The sequence below is a fragment of the Hippoglossus stenolepis genome, chromosome 2 (genome assembly GCF_022539355.2).
Source record: "Hippoglossus stenolepis isolate QCI-W04-F060 chromosome 2, HSTE1.2, whole genome shotgun sequence".
In the NCBI taxonomy this organism is placed as follows: Eukaryota; Metazoa; Chordata; class Actinopteri; order Pleuronectiformes; family Pleuronectidae; genus Hippoglossus; species Hippoglossus stenolepis.
This window is the reverse complement of record NC_061484.1, coordinates 1,006,884-1,026,092: the sequence shown is the minus strand read 5'-3', so window position 1 is coordinate 1,026,092 and position 19,209 is coordinate 1,006,884. Positions and strand designations below refer to the sequence as shown.

The 19,209-nt window shown below is 39.2% G+C and overlaps 1 protein-coding gene across 5 annotated transcripts in view; it reads left to right on the top strand.

Moving 5' to 3' along the window:
- tenm3 (teneurin transmembrane protein 3) overlaps nt 1-19,209 on the top strand; it is a 172,884-nt gene that overhangs the window by 147,664 nt on the left and 6,011 nt on the right. For all 5 annotated transcript variants that reach the window (XM_047342763.1, XM_047342761.1, XM_047342758.1 and 2 more), the window contains 15 exons: nt 1,328-1,387; nt 1,875-2,037; nt 4,073-4,211; nt 4,446-4,551; nt 4,860-5,002; nt 5,461-5,639; nt 6,889-6,993; nt 9,176-9,306; nt 12,304-12,473; nt 13,322-13,448; nt 14,497-14,694; nt 15,066-15,125; nt 15,655-15,999; nt 17,136-17,380; nt 17,463-17,644. In XM_047342763.1, the coding sequence (XP_047198719.1) occupies nt 1,328-1,387; nt 1,875-2,037; nt 4,073-4,211; nt 4,446-4,551; nt 4,860-5,002; nt 5,461-5,639; nt 6,889-6,993; nt 9,176-9,306; nt 12,304-12,473; nt 13,322-13,448; nt 14,497-14,694; nt 15,066-15,125; nt 15,655-15,999; nt 17,136-17,380; nt 17,463-17,644 (2,353 nt within the window). The remainder of the gene's footprint in view (nt 1-1,327; nt 1,388-1,874; nt 2,038-4,072; nt 4,212-4,445; nt 4,552-4,859; nt 5,003-5,460; nt 5,640-6,888; nt 6,994-9,175; nt 9,307-12,303; nt 12,474-13,321; nt 13,449-14,496; nt 14,695-15,065; nt 15,126-15,654; nt 16,000-17,135; nt 17,381-17,462; nt 17,645-19,209) is intronic.

The following is a 19,209-nucleotide window of genomic DNA, read 5'->3' as shown; positions in this document are numbered from 1 at the left end:
ATTGAATGCATTGAACTGGGACTGGGATTGAAACGCAGACATTACGTTTAGTGGAAGACTACATATATACATTCTGTACAGTATTTGTGGACCGCTCCTAGCAGGACTTCATTGTCAGTATCTTAAGCACAGTTTGGCTTTACAATTAATTAGCATACCGCAGTGGTCATTAACAGATGGGTTGCCATTTATCATTTTATCCTCAAGACTCTGGATTCAATGGCAACTGCTTTAAAGAGCAGAATAAAAAGCAGTAGCAAATGGCCTTATAATGTGCAATGAATTAAACTATTTACAATTCAGCTATTGTGGATGTGATGGAATGTAATGAAAAACATCTACTCAAGTCTCTACTTAAGAAATGGAAACCTCTGATTACCAAGATGACTGAAATGTACTCTGAATGATACAATCACATTGCTCCTTTTAGCTGAGGTAATGTTAGTCATGTAGAAGATCTAAATGAATGTGACCTTGCGTGTTAGTGCTGTTAGAAAAATTCAGACTATGATGACTACTCAAAGCTCTTTACCGTACAGTTCTGCCATTCACCCATTCACACACATTCAGACTGTGCGTCTATGTACAGCATTTTTTCTATGAGAATGGGCCATTTGGGGTTCAGTATCTTGCCTAAGGACACTTCGGCACACAGCATAGGGTAGACTGGAATTGAACTGTCAACCTTTTGGTTAGAGCACGACCCGCTCTCAACCCCCTGAGCCACAGCCATGATGATTATCATGAATATGGAACGAAAAAACGTCCTCATTAACTGGAATAAACCTGTAGCAGAACCAGACTCAATGTGGGCGACCATATGCATCAACTTGTTGGGGTGAGCAGGGAAAAATGGGGAGGAGAGGAGAGATGGGTGAAAAAGAGGGGAGAGAAGAGAGATATGGGGGAGGGGGAGGAGAGGGATGCAGGGTTGTCCTTTCATTCTCTTATATTGGCAACAAAGGGCAAATTATTTCATTCGTTGCGAATAAAATTATTGTGGTGGCTTTTTTCTTTTGATATGAGAGGACTTTATTGATTGATTACTATCGGGATGTGAAGAGAATTTCAACAAATCAGACAAAATGTGTTTCAGAAACAACTTACCAACCCTACCTTTAAGAGTAAAACGTATGTTGCATTCATTTTCATTCACACTGTTTAGGAGTGTTATCAGACCACTTCCCTTTTTCTTTTATATTTCTACTATATACTAAACAATCATGTACAGGATTTTTCAGCTTTGGCAGAGGTATGCATTCTACTGAGTGGCATGCTAGTTTTACTAAGTTTAAAAATGTCTATTTCCGGCTATCATCCCCACTAGGTGTCGACTGATGGAGAAATTACCCATCTAGCTGGAGCGCCATCTGAGTGTGACTGCAAGGTACTGTGCCACAACTCTTTCACTCCCTGTTTTTTGCTTTGTCCGTCAGCTCATCAAACCCTCTGAAGCTCAAATGAATGTGTGGCAGTCAAAACATTATATGCATTAGATTACATATATATAATATATCTGTATATTTGTATAGAAACATTATGTTTGTATATAGAATAGAAAGCCTTTATCGTCATCGTATGGTGATACAACAAGATTTATAGTGCCACTCTATAATGTGCATAGGAACTTAATCAAATAAATAAAAAGACTCAAGATGAAACTTATTTCGTACACATTTCATGCACATTGCCCCATACACGCAGACATAAAGTGTAAATACATAGGAATATGTATGTAATCTAATCCCAATACAATACAGTGGTACAATGACCTAATTCTTTCCTATACCCTCCATAACACATGCCAAGTTTGTGTCTCACTTCTTTTTTGCTACTTCTTTCTTTCCCACTCCTCACCTCCCTCTGTCCTGCAGAATGATGCCAACTGTGACTGCTATCAGACTGGAGATGGCTATGCTAAAGACGCCAGGTTTAATTGCCCTTCCTCTTTGGTGGTGTCTCCAGATGGGACACTGTATGTCGCTGACCTGGGAAACATCCGCATTCGAGCCATTCGGCGAAACCAACCACCCACTGGTATGTACAGAATACAGTACAAAAACATTCTACATTTCTCTCTCTCTTTTTGGCAGGGTGAAAATATTAGTTAGTAAAAATCAAATGGGTCCCCAAATGGTTGGACATCAACACAATCGTTACAGTTGTATTGTTGTACAACGCTGCTGTTCATAGGTGGCTTTAATAGAAGCTCAAAAGGATAAGCAATCCCAAAATGATCATGGGAATATTATGCTGAAGCTCTCTCAGAGTTACTAGCTGATTGTTATTAAGATGAAAACACCAACAGGCTGTATATGCACAGTCAATCCCCACCACCTGACCCTCAATAATTTAGTTGCAAGAAAACGTATGTGAACCCTTAATGTAAGCCATAATTTTAGACACAATGTGCTTAAGAAAATACAAATTTCCATGTCTTCATTGAAACATTCATGCTGGTGAAAAAGCAAGTGAACCCTTGATAGCTGGTTGAACCTCCTTTGGCGGCAATAATCTCAAGCAAGTGCCTCCAGTAGCTGCGGATCAGACTTGCATAACTTTCAAGAGGAATATTTTACCATTCTTCCTTACGGAACTACTTCAACTAAGCAATATTTTAGTATGTCTGGTGTGAACCGCTCTCTTGAAGTCATTCCACAGGCTCTCTTTTGGGTTTTCTCCTTGGGAATTTATTTTACCCTCGATGATGGTGAGCTGTCCAGATCATGAGGCAGCAAAGCAACCGCAAAACGTGATACTTCCCGATTTAGATGAGGTTTTAATGTTGGTAAGCAGTGCTAGATTAAGCAATTCAACTTAAGTTAAATCAGTCCACAAAATGTTTCCCCTGTAGCATTGTGAAGTGTCAATGGGTTTTTGGGCAAACATCAGCAATGGAGCAATGTTTTTTGGAGAGCAGTGGCAGGACACAACAGAGATGTTAGCCAGTTCCAATTATTTCTTCAAGCCTTTAGCTGTTACTCTAGAGTTTTTCTTTACCTCATTGATGATTTTGCCTTGTGCCATCTTGGCCGGATGTCCACTTGTAGTGAGACTAACCACTGTACCTTATTGTATATAAGGTTCATTGACCTTCCATTAATGCTACAAACTGTTTCTTCTAATCAATGCTGCAAATACCCTTATCTTTCTGATGTTCTCCTTTACACTTGGCATCTATTGCACTTCTGTCCGTCCTGGGAGAGGGATCCCTCACATGTGGCTCTCTCTGAGGTTTCTACCTTCTTTTTACCCTGTTAAAAGGGTTTTTAGTAGTTTTTCCTTCCTCTTGTTGAGGGTTAAGGGCAGAGGATGTCACACCTTGTTAAAGCCCTATGAGACAAATTGTGATTTGTGAATATGGGCTATACAAATAAAATTGGATTGATTGATTGATTGATTGTAACCATTTATCGAAGTATTTGGGATAATTTTTGTATCTTTTCCAGTTTAATGAAAGTCAACTACTCTTGATCGTAGGTCTTCTGATATCTTCTTTTTGTGAGGCATGGTTCACATCAGCTGACGCTTCTTGTGAATAGCAATCGCAAAACATTTTAGTGTTTTTTGTAAGTCAAAAGTAGCTCTAACCCACACCTCTGAATTTGTTTCATTTATTGGACTTCAGGTTTGTTAACTTCTGACTCCAATAAGCTTTAGTTAAGTCATTAGTCCAGGGTTTCATGTGTGAATGATGCACTCAATATGGAAAAGAACAATGCAATAATTTGTGTGGTGTTAATTAAAACAGATTGTGTGTTGTTCAATTTTGTAACCAATTTTGTAATGTTGAATGTTTTAATTCAAATTCATACATAAATGCTGGTAATTCCAAAGGGTTCACTTATTTTTTCTTACCACTGTATTTGTAAATCACCCCACTGAACCAGAAAACCTCCTGCTTCGTCTCTCCTCTGTCTATCTTACTGATTAGGAAAATCCTCCGGCACAAATGTTCACTGAAAGATGGCTGAAACTTTTTAGCCCCTACCCCTTGAGCCAGGCTGTTTGCATTACATGTAAAATAAAGTTCAAAGTGACTGGGTGACTCCGTTTGTCCTTGTGTCATCAGGCTCTCTGGCTTCAGGTCCCAGCTTTTATGAAGTGGCTTCTCCAGCCTCTCAAGAGCTATATGTGTTTGACGTGAATGGGACTCATCAATTCACCATGTCTCTGGTCACTGGAGACTACAAATACAACTTTAGCTACAGGTTAGTGTGTGTGTGTGTGTGTGTGTGTGTGTGTGTGTGTGTGTGTGTGTGTGTGTGTGTGTGTGTGTGTGTGTGTGTGTGTAATTTAATACATTTTTGCAACGTAAAAAAACTCCTTATTCATCACATCTAAAAAAAAACATTATTTCTGCAGTCTCTTTGTTTTTCTCCTTTAAAAATATAAACACATTTTTAATTGATGTCATTTTCCTCCCTTTATTCCTTGACTCTCAGCAACGAGGAGGATGTGACTGCAGTGACAGACAGCAGTGGAAACACCCTCCGTATCCGTAGAGATACCAACAGGATGCCTGTACGTGTGGTTGCCCCTGACAATCAGGTGAGATAAGCAGCTCTTGACCGAATGCATCTTCATATATTCATTTCCGCAAAAGACAAAAGTGTCTTTGATGTATGTTGTATGTATGTTAGATAAATATAAATCTTTAACAACAAAAACTAAAAAGCTGTCATATTGTCAAATGTAGTCTATCTGTATTTTTTTAGTCTTGCACTAATGTCACACACTATGTTTTTATGTGTTATGAGAATAGGAGAAAGGATCATGTTTTGTGAATTAATGAGGGGAAAACTGGGAGAATCTGAAAATGTAACCCTGCTTGTGTGTGTGTCTGTGTGTATTATCAGGTTATCTGGCTAACCATCGGAACTAACGGTGGTCTAAAGTCTCTTACGGCTCAGGGTCAGGAACTGGTCTTGTTTAGTTACCATGGCAGCAGTGGCTTGCTGGCTACCAAGAGCATCCAGATAGGCTGGACTACCTTCTATGAGTGAGCAGAATTACTGTTTGATTGTATTTCTGAATGGCTGGGATCTGGTGGATGGATGGACCTTTGGATTTTTTAAGTTCTACAATACTCTTTTACAGCAGTGAAAAAGAAATTCCAGCATTTTTGAGAAAAATGTATATTCTGATTGCTCTCCCTCAAACCAGTACAAAGAGGGCAACATCTGCTAGGTGTCTAGCTGAACTGAAAAAAACATACACTCCTTCTTTTCACCACTATGAACACCAAACCATTTGTCTTTTTAGAAGAGACACTGAATAATGAAAAAGTAAAATCTGCCTCATCTAATTTAACTAATTTAACAATTTTTTGTAATTTTTCTTTTTAAATTTTAAATTGTGCCTTCATTAAAATTGTTTGGGTATCAATCAAGTATGTTACTGTAATGGTAAATAACGTTCATTTATTCCTTTCTCCCTGCATCCTCACTGTCCTTGAAGCTATGACAGCGAGGGTCGTCTGACTAATGTGACCTTCCCCACCGCTGTTGTGACCAATCTCCACGGCGACATGTCGTCAGGAGCTGTTGCTGTGGACATTGAGACGTCTGGGAGAGATGAGGATGTTTCTATAACAACCAATCTATCATCAATCGACTCCTTCTACACTCTAGTGCAGGGTAAGGTGCTTACACAAACATGCATGTTACAGAGAAACAAAGACAGAAGTATGATGTTGTTCCGGCACAAATTATTTATTATTTATTTCTCTGACAAAAAAACAAATTGTGTGTTCTGTTATACAAATTGTTTTCCACAACATTTTCCTCTGGCTAAGGTGAATGCACCATGGAACCACTGTGTCTCAATAATGTACTAACCTGCACTTAACAATATTGATAGAATCACAAACATTTCTGCTAACACTTTATATTAGGGAACACATATTAACCATTAACTAGTTGCTTATTTACATGCATATTAGTAGCATATTGGCTCTTTATTAGTCATTGTAAAGAACTTATTAATGCCTTATTCTGCATGACCTTAGTCTACAACCACTAGGCCATTAACTAAGAGTTTTCCCTCAATAGCTTCCTAATTACTGCTTATTGATAGGAAGTAAGGACGTTGTTGTACATGAATTACAATCTTAATGCTTTGCTCAGTATGGGCCTTATACGGTGGTAGTACCACAAGAATAGTCATTCTCCCTTCATAACACTTAATAAATATGTTCTCTTCACATGTAACAAAACATAAAACTGCAAGTGTTAATAGTGTCCAAATATCTCTAAATGATGTTCCCCATTCTAAAGTGAGGTTTTGCTCATAACTAATTCACAAATAGTTTGACACTTATTAACCCACACAGGTTCCCTATTCTAAAGTTTCCTCTTCCCACACTTAGTAAATCCATCATAGCACACAACTACTGCAAATACCAAATGCTATTCTTAAGTGATGGGTTACGTTACACCATGAAAAACAATGGAGGTCTACTGAGATGCACAGGTTCTAGAAGAACAGAGTCAGCACAAGAAGAACTATCTCCTTTATTAATGGACATAATTCTATGTGTTTGTTACAAACCTAACATGTTCTGAGTCCTCTCAATAAATACAAATTCTGATTAATCCAAGACCATTTTGTTCTCTTATCCAAAATTTCTACTACATTTGTTCGGTGTGGGGAGTTCATAACAACATAAGAATTGTAAAATGTGTAGATATGTGGTAGTTAATTACCATTTTATAAGTCCTTTCGTGTTCTTAACTCGTTGTTTTCTGTCATTAATCCTCAGTGCACTTTAGTATTTTACAGGGATTTTGAATAAATACCTTAAAACTTGCCCATTGAAAAGAGAATTAATGTGAAATATTGTAATGCTTCTGTCATGATAACTGTCTCTGTCTTTCTCTCATACAGACCAGCTTCGTAACAACTACCATGTGGGTAATGACCATTCACTGAGGGTCATCTACGCCAATGGGATGGACACACACTACCAGACAGAGCCCCACATATTGGCAGGTATGCAGTTTAGAGCACATTACCCCAATTATGTAATGTAGACTAGTTATAGGTTTCATGTCAACTTATGTTACAGACAAGTTGAAATCTAAAAGAATCCGGTGTAGTTAAAAGACTTAGTCTGTGCAGTGTGTATAAGCTGTGTGCATTGTGAATTATATTTGATATTTTTATTATCAGATTTCCATATGAATGGAAATTCCACAAGACAATGCCCTCACATGGGGCCTCATTTATAAAAGTTTACATGCGAACCAAAGGCATATGCCATACGTATCAAATTTATAGAACCATGCTTATGTATGCCTGTTTCCTTTATAACTCACAGTCTGCCTGGAAATGTATGTTAATGGATGTGCATACTATCCAGCCCTCTACGCACCCACATTCAACCACAAATGGTGCAAAGCACCTCATGAATGTGAAGTGATCCGAAGATCAATGTGATTTTCATGTGAATCATTACATCAAGGCAGAACACGAAGGAGTGCAACCTTTCTGACACTCTGCTTGTGGGTGACATATTGTTTGGTGGTCACAGCACTGATATATTGGTAATGTGTTGCTGCTGTGGCTAAGACTGTAAATATGAAAGAGAGGACAGTGCCTGAAATAAAAAAGAGGTCAGATTTAAAGCTGAAGGCGAAAAGACAATCACTTTGCACCGTCAGAATGTGAGGGGACTTGTATTAACTACCTATTTTAGAATTAGAAACTGCAGACATTGTTAAATTCAGAGAAAGCTGCAGTATTCCCATTCTATAAATTTTAACTGAATTATATTATTTCCAAAAGAGGCTTTAGACAGAATAGGTTATATATACAGTGTTCACCCAGAGTGGGGAGTACTTGTGTTTGTACTGGAGCGTTCGGTTGGACTCAGTTCAGCACAAAGATCCAAGATCACAGTTGATGTCATCGTATTGGGCAATCTTAGAGAACACTTGTTTCCTCCTAATCCCTCAATACGCATAATCCTCCAGCAATGGGGCGGTGCTCCACTGACCAAGCAGTCACGATCAGATGCCACCATAATCCACAAACAAGATCCACTGCCTCCATAAGGATCCCCCATCAGCTGCCACCTCGATCGTGGTCCACCGCCATATTCTGTTTTATATCAACAGAAGGGACTGTAACACTGTTGTGGGCAGAGAGAGAATATGTTCTCCACATATGGAACTGTTGACAGTGTCTATCCGCCCCTTTTATTTCCAAAAACTGTTCTGCACTAGTGTCTATACATCTGCGAGCCAATGTGTCAGCTGATGCCCAGCTGATCGCTGACATCACACACAGACTGGATTTGACTTGGCCCTAAATTTATCCTCTGGGATTTGAAATACTGCATTTTAAATAAGAGTTTGAGTACATTTGAAGTAACTTGTGCCACTACACAAAAGAACACTGTTATTAAACTTTGTTATGGCTCAGTAAGCGGTGCTTACAGATCCCTGCCGTTAAGGTCCGCAATAATAATAAAAAATCATGAATTCCAAAAAGTGAATTTAAACCAGTCTTGTGAAGAAATGCTTTAAAAAATATAAAAAAGATGAAATCATCTCCCTAATTGATGACAAACTGGACCAATTACAGTTTGCCTATCAAGCCGGGAGAGGGCTGGAGGATGCATAGTCATCAATTGCAGTGAGACTGGTCACAGCAACTGATGTCACCAGGGTCCAAGAGCCAGTCCTACTGCTCTTCTGTTACTCATGTGGACCCAAAAGCCTGTAGAAACTCAATAGATTCCCATATTCCTGACGATGTTGACTCCATAAATACTGTATATGCCATTCACAACCCAAGTGTCATAAGATTTGAGAGTGACGCCAATCCCAAAGATAACTGTTTGAGTGGTTTTCAGCTATTACATTGACCTTGACAAAGTGTGTGCATTGCCACAGATGGTATGCAACACATCCTGGATTTTGCAATGAAGTAAGAAACAACCTATACAATTTAAAAGGTAAATTTAGGAAATACCGGGACTAACTGAAAAGAATTAAACTGTCGGATAAACTATACGCTCAGCACAGATACCACAATTACATGTCAGCACGTACTGGTTGTGAACAGCAACAATCCAATGTGCTGCTTTTTTTGCTTTGGATATGCTGGTTTAGATTGTCCTGTGCCACAATAGTGTTTCCCTTCATGTCTTTTTCATATCCCTCCCTAGGTGCTGCTAACCCAACTGTAGCCCGGCGCAACATGACACTCCCGGGAGAGAATGGCCAAAACCTGGTGGAGTGGAGGTTCAGGAAGGAACAGACACGAGGAAAAGTCATTGTCTTTGGGAGAAAGCTGAGGGTGAGAGTTCTCCAGCTAAAGCATGCCATAAATAGACAACAATAGCATGTCTCAGAATTGTCATTATCCATGGTATATTAGTTTATTAACTTAGAGTAATTTCAATAACTATAACTTCTCATATGAAGAATATTATAATTCTCATAAGTAATTGTGCCATTAATTATGTGTTTAAATTCCAGCAAGAGGTTATGGTTGCCCACTGGAGAAGAAATTGTTACAACATAATAAATAAATAAACACAAACTTGCATCAACATTGTAGTATCTTGTAACCCATTCCTTAAATAGAAATTTGTATCATAATTATTTTAACCAGTTGTGTTCCCAAGTATGTAGCACGGTGGTGCAGTAGTTATAACTGTCACCTCATAGTTGAAGGCTGGAGGTCTGAAGTTCACTATGTGTGAAATGAACATGTTGTTCCTGTGCATGCGTGGGCTGCCTCCAGGTACTCCAACTTCCTCTCACAGTCCAAACATATGTAGGTTAACTGTAGGTCAAATTATTATTTTTGATGGGCCAAGAAAGTTCATTCAGAAGCCACAATGCAGTGACGGGGCTTAATAATAATAAGGATTATAATAATACATTTTATTTATACAGCACTTTTTAAGGAACTCACCTACATACAATTTAAGACAGACACACGTAACATAAAAGCATAACAGCATTACATAATTATACATTGAAAGTAGTAATAGGTCAGTGCAATCTCTGATGTATTCGGGGAGAGAGTTCTAGAGGGAGGGGGCAGCTATTGACAAGGCTCTGTCAGCCCATGTCCGGTGCTTGGTCCTGTGTGGTATGGAGAGGGATGTGGGCGTCACAGGAGGCTGGAAGGATTGTGGTAGAGGAGTCTGTGAGCTAGGAAGGAGCCTGGTTGTGGGGGGCTCTGTGGGTGAGGAGGAGGACTTTGAATTGGATGTGATGAGTACCAAGAGTCTGTGGAGATTCTGGAGGATAGAGGTGATGTGGTCTTACAACGTTGAACTTTAGACCAAACGCACTGTTTTCAAAAGGTGAAGCAGTTTGTGGAGTACAGGGTGTTGCAATTAAGTGATACCAAACACAGGAGCAAGTAATACCAAACACAGGCAGAAAAACCTATTTAAGAGTCATGAACAGAAACCTAATTGACATGAAAAATAGCTGGAATGCTAAGGCAGCAAAGCACAATAGCTTTGGCGTATGAGTGGGGAAAGGGGACCACTTGGTAAGTCATTTTAAGAGAATGCTCGTGGTGTCTTGAATGCCTTCAGTTGGGAAAGCTGTAGGTCTGAATTGCACGTGGATGCTTTAGCCCCATCATACTTACCTGTAAGTCTAGTAATCACCCTCTTTTTTAGTGAGATAATAAGCAGCTTGTTAGATGAAAGAATGAAAACACACACTGAACCTATAAGTTTAACAAGATGATAAATTCATCATGTGGGGCAATCAGTAATTTCCAGATGTATTTGCAACTTTTGCTGTCAATTCTGTCTAAAGTTTATGGATAAAGTGATAGAGTGGATTCATTTCATGATACATTTAAGTATAAGATTTGTTCTAATGTTTGTGTTATAATGGTATCATTTATTAAATTATTGTACTTAATAGTTCAGTATCAGACCAAAGCAAGAGGTCCAGCTGGGCCACTCTTTTGTGATTGATCAGCCACTTAGAGCGTGTGTTGCAAATGTCACATTTCTTATCCAGACACATCCTAATCAGCTATGAACACTGCTGTAGCCATGGTAACAGTGGCCTTGCCAATACCAATCAAGCACTTAAGGGACACTACAGGCACTTTCTGTAAGAGAGGACTTTGGCCTTTGTACAGTGGTTTTGTTTTTGCTAAACTACGGTGGGCTAATCCACACAGTAGAGGTTTTCAAACCGATACATTTCAGGGACGTAAAACAACAAAATAGAACTCAAAATTCCAGCCATTAAACTACTTTCATTTCACTCTTTTTATCATTCATGCAATTATAACCAGTTCACTTGACTTCATCAGGCACATCTGTCAGCTACAAACTACATACTACACATCACGCCATCTGTAATGCTCCTCTCGTGTGCACACTCAGAGTGAGAGAGAGAAGGAGTGAGCAAGAGTCAGCACAGATAAATGAATCAATCAATCCGTTGCTGTGGTTGGAGGCAGAGTTATCAATGATATGCCGTTCATCCAAAGCCTCGGCCCTTGTCTTGCTAATGGCTAACAATGGCTAACAAAAAAATCTTCTTGCACAGGTTTTGAATGTCTGATGTCAGTCATGTTTCTCAGTCTCGATCAATCTTTCAATAAGCCCATGCCTCCATGGCAAATTTGGGCAGGCTCATTTGAGTGACGTTTTTTTAAGTGACATAAAAGACATGTGACAGAACACATCTGCCACACTTATATCTGGACAGTGACTTCTAACGTTAAATACCAGTGGTGAATGAAAGGCAGATCTGTTATTGACCACAGACCAGTGTATTGTGCAACACTGTGTGCATTATGTTGTTGGGAGGAGCAGGCACTGTTGTGCAGCTGTTGTGCATTAACCCTAAGTGTGAGAGCTTTGGGCTTAAAGGTGGCATTACTGATTCTGGGGAATGACTTTCGGTATTTGAAAACAAATACGCCCTCCCTTCACTGCTACCTCAGAAGTTCCAGCCCCGAGAATTATATTATATATTTTTTAGCAAAAGTGTATTGAATTAATATGCCTTACCCTACCTTTAATGAGAATGAAAGATACTGGTTTATGCTGCTGTTTAATATTCTTGGTTGTTTCATAGTGTGGATAACACAGTTCTTGGTGAGGCTATAGCCCAAACAAGCCATACCCTGCCACTGTTGATGCATCTGTAACTTAGCAGATTTATTATATTCACAAAAAATAGCAAGGACACCCTGTAGGAAAGAGAAAGCCAAGTAATAAAAAAAACCATACAGTCACTTGAATTTGCACAAAACCTCATAAAGAGTTTCTTTATTAATTGGTTATTAATGTGTTTCCAGGTGAATGGTAGGAACTTGCTGTCTGTGGATTATGATCGTACACTGCGAACAGAGAAAATTTATGATGACCACAGGAAGTTCTTGCTGAAGATCATCTATGACACCCAAGGCCATCCCACTCTCTGGGTTCCCAGCAGCAAGCTTCTATCGGTCAACTTGACTTACTCCAGGTAAGCCCTACTGTAATGGGTGTTATAATTTGAAGATGTGTTTTTGGAAATTTAACAGCACACCCTGACTTGTACTGAATCACTGTAATTTGCTGCAACTGATCGTTTGTCCAGCAAGAGAGGAGAGAAAGATCCAGTAGATTATGTTGAGGTATTAATTGAGGATAACATGACTTTTTGTCTAGTTTCCTCTGCTCAGGAGTTTGTTTACTGAACTGATTTCCGTGAAATTGTGTGGAGGGGTATGGCATAACCGAAGGAAGGCCGCCTAAATTTAGGTGCAGATCCGCATCATGGGGAAGATCAAGGATTTTTTTTTCCTTTGCTCTGTTTTTTCACTTTCTTCAACATTTTGAGATGGTGTGTTTAAACATTTTCCTTGATTTCTCAGAGAATAATCCATGGAGTTTGATGAAAAAAATGTTTTAAGGAACTCATATTGAGTGATTGTGTGCAATTTGGTGCAGATCTAAATAAAAATCCTGATCTAGTGAATTTAAATGTGGTTTCATAAGGGGACTATGCATGGGCTTTGGCACCAAGTGCTATTCTAGTTTTAGAACCCCTAACCTCTACTTTTAAGTTGATTACTCGCTGCTCAGTGATAGAGTACAGTCCCATTTTCCCCATTTTCACAGAAATGTTGGCATTTGGTAAAGAGGAGGTGCACTGACTTTAACCCATACAACCTTATACAATCCAATGCACACTGCTGCGCTTTGAACTTTATTATATTATCAATTATGTATTTATACAGTTATAAATTTTCAGCTTTTTTGTTCACATTGTCTGAAATTAACATGTGACGTGTAAATGCCAAATGTGTGTTTGTGTGTGTGTGTGTGTAGTACGGGGCAGTTGACAGGCCTCCAGAGAGGTCCAACCACAGAGAAGTGGGAGTACGACAGTCAGGGAAGAATTATTTCCCGAATCTTTGCTGATGGAAAGACATGGAGCTACACTTACCTGGATAAGGTGCAGTACACTTCTAAGGCTTCGATAAGAGCATGTATCATCACTGTATACGTATCACCTTTCATGTGTAAGCTGTATATTTCAATGATGTAGTGCCACATGCATGCACATGAGCTCATGCACAATAGACTGTAAAGTCTACAGAGATATGATAAAAAAAGATAGATGACATGCGGTACAGGTACAGGTACTCCATTGTCCTCTCCAGTCCAAACACATGCAGGTTTACTGGTGACAACATGAATGTGAGTTTGAATGGTGGTTTGTGTCTGTGTCAGCCCTGTTACAGACTGACGACCATTTGTATCCCATCTCTCGCACATTGTGAGCTAGTGGTAAAACTAATGGATAGATGACATTCAAATGTATAAATTATATAATGACCCTAATCTGATTATGGTAAAACACCATTATTATTATCTATTATTATTGATGAGCAGATTTTATACGTGTGTGTGTGTGTGTGTGTGTGTGTGTGTGTGTGTGTGTGTGTGTGTGTGTGTGTGTGTGTGTGTGTCCATACCATGCCCATTGCCGTTGTTGATTTACGCACACACACACGCATATAGGTATATATATACCTTACTATGTAAAGTGCCATGAGATAATACATGTTATGATTGAACACTAACCTGTTTTCCCCATTCCACTCACAAGTGTTCTTGGGCCAACAGTTTACGAGTGATGTATGGTACTGGTACGAGTGATGAAAGAGAAAGCTGCTGCACTGTATGAATGTGTGTCCGGACTGGTGGCAGAGCTGTAATGTAAAAAATCGCTTTGAGTGGTCATCGAGACAAGAACAGTGCTATATAAATGCTGTGTCTCAGTACTCTAATTCAGTGGAAGGAAGCTTTGGTGAACAGCTTTCCAAAGAGAGCAAAGCCCAGCTTTCTAGTTGACTACCTTTACATGTCATTAGTCAGCTGTGTTAGGAATGTGTATAAAAGCATGCCCAATGTTCCACATCGTGTAAAGTGTCTTTTTGTGCCTTTTACTCTGTCTGTACTGTTCTGATCACACGTTTCTTCAACTTTCTCTCCAACAGTCCATGGTCTTGCTGCTGCACAGCCAGCACCAGTACATCTTTGACTATGACTCAGGAGACCATCTGTCAGCAGTCACCATGCCCAGTGTGGCTCGACACACCATGCAGACCATCAGATCTATAGGATACTACAGGAACATGTACACCCCCCCAGAGAGCAATGCTTCTGTCACTGTGGACTACTCTGAAGATGGACAGGTCTGTATTCATGTTTGTGAGGAGTTTCATTTCACTGCATAGAATTTCTGTTTTTCTTCTCTTTAATTTTCCTTTTTATTACACAACAGCTTTCTCACCATTTACGAGAAACCTGAAAAGATAGTTGTTTCCAATTATACTATATTACCCATAATATTATTATAGTATTGTACTTATCTTTCACACTCTGTATCTCCATCAACCTACATTATACCGTTTTAAGACTTTAAGAAAGTCCTACATTTTTTTGCATCCCAAGTGTGACCATGGTCAGTTCTGACAGGTTTAGTGCGACCCATTATCATTTTGATCATTTTAATTATATTCCAATGGCACTATTCATGTCTACTGCTTTCTTTGTCTCTTTGTAGCTCCTCAGAGTTGCCCATCTGGGAACTGGTCGCCAAATCCTGTACAAGTATCGCAGACAGGTATTTATGTTTTTACACATAAAGAATACATAAAATAACATTTATCTGTATGGATTTTTATATTTGTTGCACATCCAGTTTATAATTAATAAGTACAATGTTCCATGTTGGTAACAATAAATGCTATAAATAATGCAAATTTAAATAAAGATATAATTCAATATTTGTAGTAAAACTTTTTATCTGTTTCTAAATTCTTAATTTTTATTTTCTGATCAGTCAACTCACAAATGAAAAGGTTGTAAGATTTCTTTTTCCTAACTAACCAGATCCAAATAAGATAATGAGATAAAGAGATTAGGTGGAATAGATGCATTAATGCTCTGTTTGGTGTAAATGAAAACCGAAGCAAGGACAGATCAATATAGCAAACAGATGGAGAACCATGATGAAATCATGTGTAAGAAGCAGCTGCAGCAGGAAATGAACAGAAAGTGATGGTGTAGTGGATCCTGGATGTGTGGCAACAGGTATTACACAAGGTTCATTATTGTAAACACATACTGCATTGTTTTATTTGTCACATCAGAACAAGCTGGCAGAGATCCTCTATGACTCAACACGGGTCAGTTTCACTTATGATGAGACCGCTGGCGTGCTTAAAACCGTCAACCTGCAGAGCGAAGGCTTCATCTGCTCCATCCGGTACCGCCAGATTGGCCCACTGGTCGACCGGCAAATATTCCGCTTCAGCGAGGATGGGATGGTGAACGCCCGCTTTGACTACACCTACGACAACAGCTTCAGGGTTACCAGCATGCAGGCTGTAATCAATGAGACGCCACTGCCCATTGACCTCTATCAATTTGATGATATATCTGGGAAGGTGGAGCAGTTTGGGAAGTTTGGAGTCATCTATTATGATATCAATCAGGTAAGACAGGATTCGCAGCATTATTTAAATTGCCGTTCAATAATTGATAACTAAGGAAAACTACCTTGGATCAATTTTGTATAACTATTGTAATACTAATCAGGCTTTAATTCAGTTACATTTTTTTGTATAGCACCAAACCACAGCATCTCAAGGTTCTTTCATATTGGAGGGAGGAAGTAAAACCATACAATATTATAGAGAAACTCAACAGTTTTCACAGCGAGCAAACACGTGGTAACTGTAGAGAGAAAAAAACTCACTTTTAACAGGAAGAAACCTCGAACATAAAGGGACTCATTGTGGACTGCCATCTGCCTCGACTGCTTGGGGGAGACGAAAAGATAAGAACAAATGGAGGAGAGAGGAAAGACAGGTCGAAATGGGGGAGAGAAGAAAGAGAGATCAGGAACAGTTGTGTAATTGTCATATTTAAGCTCTGTTAGACAAGTTGTTATACTGAATATAACAATAGTGATACCTGTAGATAAAATTATGTTATTGTTTATAGCATCACCAATTAATAATAATAATAATAATAATAATAGCATCAGATCTGAATATTGATAGTAAAGAATTACAGTTGTCCAGTCTAGAGGTAACAAATGCATGGACTATTTATTCAGCATGCTTTTGAGAGTATTGGTCTGACAGAACCTTGTGGAACTACATAACTAACTTTTGTGTGCATCGAAGAGACCTTGTTAACATTAAGAAATTGGAATCTATCTGATAAGTATGACTTAAACCCTCCTAGTGCTGTCCCTTTAACACCAAACTGTTCCAGGAACAGAATCTTGTGATCAATGTCAAATAAAGCACAAAGATAGAGCTGAACTAGTCGAGTCCATTCTCTGGGGCCACGAACAGGTTGTCTGTAACTTTCAGCAGTGCAGTGTCTGTGCTGTGATGGATTCTAAATCCTTAATTAGAGTATTCAAACATAACTTTGCTGTGCAAATCATTACATAAGGGTTAGTGTTAGCCAGTTATTAGATATCAGATCAGATCTATTAATCTGGGGTTGTTCTTATTTTTTCTGTTAGTGATGAATAATAGGAGGTTCTGGCACATCAGAGGGCACGACTTTTGATAGTGTAGGAAGACTTGTTGAACTTGCCTTCCCTCTGTCTTAGATCATCTCCACAGCAGTGATGACCTACACCAAACACTTTGACCAGCATGGCCGCATCAAGGAGATCCAATATGAGATATTCAGGTCTCTGATGTACTGGATCACCATTCAGTATGACAACATGGGCCGTGTCACCAAACGTGAGATCAAGATTGGACCTTTTGCAAATACAACCAAATATGGTTACGAGTATGACGTTGATGGACAGCTGCAGACAGTCTCCCTCAATGAGAAGATGATGTGGAGGTAGGATTATTACATTAACCTGATGAAAGCACCATCATTTGATGTTAATATACACTGATGGTATAATTTTCTGGGTTTCCAGGTACAACTATGATTTGAATGGGAACCTGCATTTGCTGAACCCTGGGAACAGTGGTCGATTAACTCCTCTACGCTACGATTTGAGGGACAGAATCACGAGACTTGGAGATGTTCAGTACCGACTGGATGAAGATGGTTTCCTGAGACAGAGAGGAGCTGAGATATTTGAATACAACTCTAAAGGTGGGAAATAATATTTAGCATTTTGAACTTACTACTAACCTAACATAGCGCTGTAAAGGCCCTTAAACCCTAAAGAATGAAAACAAACATTGGTTAAAACCAACATGTGGAGAATTTTATCATACCATATCAAAATGTCCTTATGCTTCAAGTGTTTTTTGCAGAAAAAGGTTACAATCCCAATGAAATTGATACTACTTTTGGCAACCACCAAAGTTTGCAATTTAAGTATGCATGACAAGTTGTCTGTAGTGTTTCTGTTCTGTTCTGTGATGCACTCTTTGATCAATGTGCTGAACGGCGTGTGAGGAAGCTGTAGCTTCCCTTCTATGCAGGATTTACTTGGATGAGTAGCTTACTGCAGGTGAATGATCAGAATCACACAGATGTCTCCACTTCAAGTGTCTTTATTTCCACCACCACAACCACATTTGTTATTCACAACCATCTGATGATTGAGTGGTTCTTCATAAATCAACAAAATAACATATAGAGAAAACTGTAAATATCACAGAATTTCATGCAATCTATGAAAATATAACAAATAGAAATCTCCTCAGACCATATCAAGAATATATACACCCTAATGGAGTGCAGAAGGACTACAGCAGTACACAAACATGAGAGGATAGGCATTCATGCAAAGACGAGGCAACTCTGCCCTCTAGTGTCCAGATGATGATGTGCAGCTTACATACATAAACTGCGCAAGTTATGAAAGGAATAATAACTCTCAGCAATTGAATCATATGTCACATTTATAATAAAAACACACAGAGAATTCATGCTAGTGACTCTTTTAACTGACACAAACACAAAGGGAACTCCTCAGCAGCCGGCACTACCAGTTAGCAGCTAGCACTAGCAATACAACTTCTATAATAAAACTGTTAAACTTTCTCACTCACTTGTGCTAGACGCACTTCACACCAGATGACAGTTGGAATAGAACTTAATACCAGTAAAGTCCAGTAAAGACCTGAGCATGTAACCACTTCAGGATTGGACAATATGGCTGTAGCTCTGTTCTGAAGTGCCTGTGTGGTGTGAAGCAAAGTTCAGGTGGAAAGAAAGGTAGTGAGGGAGAACTGACCTTAAGTCACCTGTAGAGGGGGCCTTTTTCACACAGCAAGGGTCTTTGTTGACCATGCTTCTTACATGCAGAGTGATGAATTGCTCCCTCTCAATAGCTGTGTTGGCCTGGTGCATGTCACACACATCCCTTCTTTGTCAGAATCTTTAGGCTTAGGGCGTGCCACAATAGGTAAGTGTTGTTAAGCCTGTGACCTCCTCGAGGATGTCATCTACCTCTAGCTCATTCTCAACATTCTGGCAGATGTGGAGCAGTAGCCTACAAGTTGATGTGGTTGGCATGTTGGTTTGTTGTCAGCATTTATGTAAACTTCACCTGGAAGTCTTTCAGCTTTACAATTACTTGAAACAGTTGTTGGAAAGTCATCCATGTTGCTACTTTGATCAATCCCAATGCCTTGTAGTTCAGAACATTGACCCTGTCCCCCTTAATCACAAAGAAGGCACACATTGGCTTTTTCTGTGCTTTCTCA